General features: G+C 44.3%; 1 protein-coding gene across 5 annotated transcripts in view; it reads left to right on the top strand.

Annotated features, from left to right (window-relative positions):
* kansl1b (KAT8 regulatory NSL complex subunit 1b) overlaps positions 1-5,000 on the top strand; it is a 68,199-nt gene that overhangs the window by 49,038 nt on the left and 14,161 nt on the right. For all 5 annotated transcript variants that reach the window (XM_053489793.1, XM_053489794.1, XM_053489796.1 and 2 more), the window contains exons 3-6: positions 923-1,064; positions 3,781-3,870; positions 4,006-4,118; positions 4,314-4,467. In XM_053489793.1, the coding sequence (XP_053345768.1) occupies positions 923-1,064; positions 3,781-3,870; positions 4,006-4,118; positions 4,314-4,467 (499 nt within the window). The remainder of the gene's footprint in view (positions 1-922; positions 1,065-3,780; positions 3,871-4,005; positions 4,119-4,313; positions 4,468-5,000) is intronic.

Here is a 5,000-nt window from a genome sequence, read left to right on the forward strand (position 1 = left end):
GGGAGGGGCTGTAGGACAGACAGACAGACAGGGGGAGGGGCTGTAGGACAGACAGACAGACAGGGGGAGGGGCTGTAGGTGTGGGCAGACACGCTGTGATTATTGCAGAACTGCCGGACCCAGGAACAGTGTGACAGACAACTGAATCTATACCTGTGTGTATGTGTGTGTGTGTGTGTGTGTGTGTGTGTGTGTGTGTGTGTGTGTTGGGGGAGGGGGGGGACATCATCATGACTCTGCACTAATGATTGTGTGTAAATGCACCACCGTGCCTCCCTCTCACACACACACACACACACACACACACTTGTTTATTGAGTTGTAAGTGCTGTTTTAATTACACTAAGCTTTACTCAGTAAGAGAAAACGCTCTCGGTCATTTACATATAAATTAACGTTCCTTCTGATGACCAGGCTGATGTCCTCACGATCTGTCATTCCTGTCTGTCGGAGAACAGCAGGTCCTCATAGGGACACACACACACACACACACACACACACACACACACACACACCACAAGCCTCAGAAGCATTTTTTGGATTTGCATGCCAGTCATGACAAAAAAAACACACACACAAGCATAGCACTGTGGGAGGAGAAGGAAGGGAAATCATCTGGAGCTGGTTAAACATGTAAATCGTTGATGAGAAAATAAAAAATAAAAATAAAATAAATACACAAATCTAATTACAGTTTGACTTGTTTGTGTCCAACCTGAGTTACTTCAGCTTTTCACCAATGTGTGTTTCTATGTGAAGTCTGTTTGGAAAGCGTGCTTAAATCATACTTGTGTCAAGTCTAATCTCTCTCTCTCTCTCTCTCTCTCTCTCTCTCTCTCTGTGTGTGTGTGTGTGTGTGTGTGTGTGTGTGTGTGTGTGTGTGTGTGTGTGTGTGTGTGTGTGTGCGCGCGTGTGTGTGTAGGTGGAGGAGAGCCGAGGGTCGTTATGCAGTGGAACGCTCCTCCATCATCAGTCACTGGAACTGGCTACAGGCTCATGTCTCTGACCTGGAGTACCGCATCCGCCAACACACAGACATCTACCGTCACATCCGCCTCAGCAAGGTCTCACACAACTGCACTCACACACACACACACACACACACACACACACACACCCATATGTTTGGCTTTAACATCCTATAGCCTTTAAGCAGTAATGTTGCTTACAGATCTGTGACCAGTAATGTGACATCACTGTGTGTTAAGTGTGACCTTACTGGAAACGTAAGGAGGTTGATGATGTGATGACCTCATGATAACAGTCAGTTGTATGTGACGCGTCATTCCAGGACAGACAATTAAACAGAGATGTAACAAAACACAGAGCTGAATAAAGTGCAGCAGTGTATATGATGATACAATAGACCATAGATAAGATACAGTGGTTCCTTTATACCATTTGGTGGACCGTGAATAAGAAACAGTGGTGCGTCGATACCGTACGGTTGACCATAGAAAAGATACAACTTTTGAGTGCCTCAATACTATACAATGGAGCATAGATAAACCAGAGCAACTCAGTGATACCAATCGGTCGAGCATAGATAACATACAATAGTGTTGCAATACCATTTGGTGGACCATGGATAAGATCCAGTGGTACCTCGATACCATTTGGTGTAGAATAGATAAAATACAATGGTGCCTTGATACCGTTCAGTTGAGCTTGGATAAGCTACAGCGGCATCTGAGATACCATACGGTTGAGCATAGATACGATACAGTGGTGCCTCAAAACCATTTGGTGGAGCCTATATAAAAAACAGTGGCACTCCTATATTTTATGGTGTAGTCTTGATAAGATGCAATTGTGCCTCGATATCATATGGTGGTGTATAGATGATATACAGCGGTGCCTCGATACTATACAGTTGAGTATAGATAAGATACTGTACAATGGTGCCTCAATACCATTTGGTGGACCATGAATAAGATACAGTGGTGCGTCGATACCATATGGTTGACCCAGTGGCGGCTGGTGAAAATTTTTCCTGGTGGGGCTGATGTGACAAAATATTTCTTTGCTTAGTCCAATATAAGAATTAAAATCAACAGTCAGACGATGATTACAATTAACAGTAATGATTTAATCTCCTCCTCAAAATCACCAGTTTCACAGATAAAGTGAATGAACAAATTTCCATTGTATAATACGCCATGCATTCTTAAGAGAGTATCAAATACAATAATCAACATCAAAGGGTATGATCAGCTGCCAGCTCAACCTTTCAAGCAAAGTTGCATCTCAAAGTGGTTCACACAAAGAAAAACAGTTTTAAAAATGCAATTTAACACAACAGTCTAAAACGGGTATATTAATAAGGATCTCACCGAATTTGGTGGAAACTGCTCTTCGCTCGTTAAGTTCGCCATCATTACTCTGATTGACCGCGCCTCTCTCTGATTGGCCGCGCCTCAAAAGAAAAAAAAAACTTAAATCTCGCGGTATTTTCTGCTGCTTGGGGCAATATTTCCAGCGCCCCAAGACCATAAAATTCTGAGAACCTGATTGGCCGCATATTTATTAATTTACCCTAGCAACAGCTACATGACGGGCTATTTGGCTGCACTCAGGGGCGCTTTTTCTCAGCGCCCCATGACAGAAACGATACAAGTCTGTCTGTGGAAATTCACTGGTGAATGAATGTCACTAGGTGGGAAATGTTGTATATGTTATTCATATCGCATGTAGGCACATACTGGTGGGTAAACCGAATTTAAAAACTTAATTTGTAAAAAATATATTTTACATTTTTAGCCCCTCTTATCAGGGAGGGCGGTGCCCCAGCGCCCCCTATGGGCCGGCCGCCACTGGGTTGACCATTGAAACGATACAACGGTGCCTCGAGCGTAGATAAAATAAAGTGGTGCCTTAATATAAATCGATAGAGGATAAATAAGATACAGTGGTGCGCCGATACCATATGGTTGAGCATATAAAAAATATATGGTGCCTCAAAACCATTCGCTAGAGCATATATACCATAAAGTGTTGCCCCTATATTGTACTGCGGTGCCTAGATTAGATACAGCGGTGCCTCAATACCATTCGGTGTAGGATAGATAAGATACAATAGTGCCTTTAGATATCATACAGTTGAGCATAAATAAGATACAATGGTGCCTCAATACCATTTGGTGGACCATGAATAAGACTGTGGTGCTTCGACACCATTTGGTTGAACATAGATATGTTACAACGGTGCCTTAATATCATATGGTTAAGCATGGATAAGATACAGTGGTGCCTTGATACCGTTCGGTTGAGCATAGATGAGATACTGTATAATGGTGGCTTAATACCATTTGGTGGACCATGAATAAGATACCATACGGTTGACCATAGAAAAGATGCAACGGTGCCTCCATACTATACGGTGGAGTATAGATAAAATAGAGGGGTGCCTTGATACCAATCGGTAGAGGATGGATAACATACAGTGGTGCCTCGAAACCATACGGTGGAGCAAATATAAGATAACGTGGTGCCCCTATATTGTATGGTACCTAGATGGAATGCAGCAAGGCCTTGATAAGATACAGTGGTGCATCGATATCATACGGTGGAGCATAGATAAGATACTATACAATGGTAACTCATTAGCATTGGGTGGACTCTGGATAAGATACAGTGGTGCTTGGATACCGTTCGGTTGAGCATAGATAAGATACAATGCCGTCTCAATACCATACGGTTGAGCATAGATAAGATACGGTGGTTCCTCGATACTGTGCTGTGAAGGTAAACAGCTGTATGTTGGGGTGTGGTTCCCTGCAGGGTGCCGTGGTGCTGGGTGAGGGCTCAGCGTGTCCGACAGAGACCAGCAGCAGCAGTCTGTCGAGGACCGAGAGTCTCAGCTGTCCACAGGTACTCTCATAAACAAACACACACACACACACGCAGAGAAATGCAAACAATTGCTGAGGTTTTATTTCAGGACGTTTCGTGGGGACGGTTCCAGCTGTGGTCTTTATTTAACCGATTCATTAATTCCCTCTTCAGGTGCCTGATGCCGACGGGACTGATGGCTCTGTGTCGGCTTTCGGTGTCTCCATGGAGACGAACCTGAGGAAAAGCTACCCGTCTGTCCGGCATGTTAATGGGGTCATAAACAGGTTATTCTTTCTTTTAATCATCAGTTGATTATATTTAGGCTCCTCTGCTACACAGTTTTCAAAGATATCAAGAAATAAAGATTTAAACAACATGATAAAAGCAGACACGGCTTCCTGTTTTTATTAACATGTTTATAACGCTTACAGTATTTAGCTGAATAGTGTGTGTGTGTGTGTGTGTGTGTGTGTGTGTAGTATGCGTTGCGGTTCTCCCGCCGTGTCTGAGGCGGAGCAGCAGAGGCTGGGTGCTGCAGACCCGACCTGTGTAGCCGCACGAACTCGACCACTCGTCTCTTGCAGGAGGAGACGTCTGATCAGACCCAGCACACTGTCTCACCTCAACAACAAGGTACTGGGTCTGCAAGAGTGTGTGTGTGTGTGTGTGTGTGTGTGCGCGAGTATGAGTGAGAGTGTGTGAGACATTGAACTGCCAGAGAATAAAAAGAATGTTAAGGTAACTTGTGTGTGGAAAAACTGTTAAATGCTCCCATAGTGTGTGTGTGTGTGTGTGTGTCCGCGAGTGTGTCACGGTGTTGTTCTCTCACGTTTAAAGAGTTGTGTATTGAGTGCTCACGGTGTGTTGCCGTTACTAATCCAGACACACACACACAGAGCTGTCCATGTCCTGATCCACGTCCCCTGTCCCGTCTCATGGCCTCCCTCGGTGCAGTGGGCGGAGCTCTCTGGTGGTGTGACGTGATGTCACTTCCTGCACAGTGCCGTGTAGTGTGACTTCCTGCACAGCCTTACTCTGTGTTTAGAGCTGAGGAGCGTTAAAGCCTGAGGACGTGAGGACAAGCAGCAGCAATCTGATGGATTAGTGGGAAGCTGTTTGTTTGTTTTTGTTTGTTTGTTTGTTTGTTTGTTTGTTTGTCTTTTCAT

This window comes from Clarias gariepinus, chromosome 28 (genome assembly GCF_024256425.1).
Source record: "Clarias gariepinus isolate MV-2021 ecotype Netherlands chromosome 28, CGAR_prim_01v2, whole genome shotgun sequence".
Taxonomy (NCBI): Eukaryota; Metazoa; Chordata; class Actinopteri; order Siluriformes; family Clariidae; genus Clarias; species Clarias gariepinus.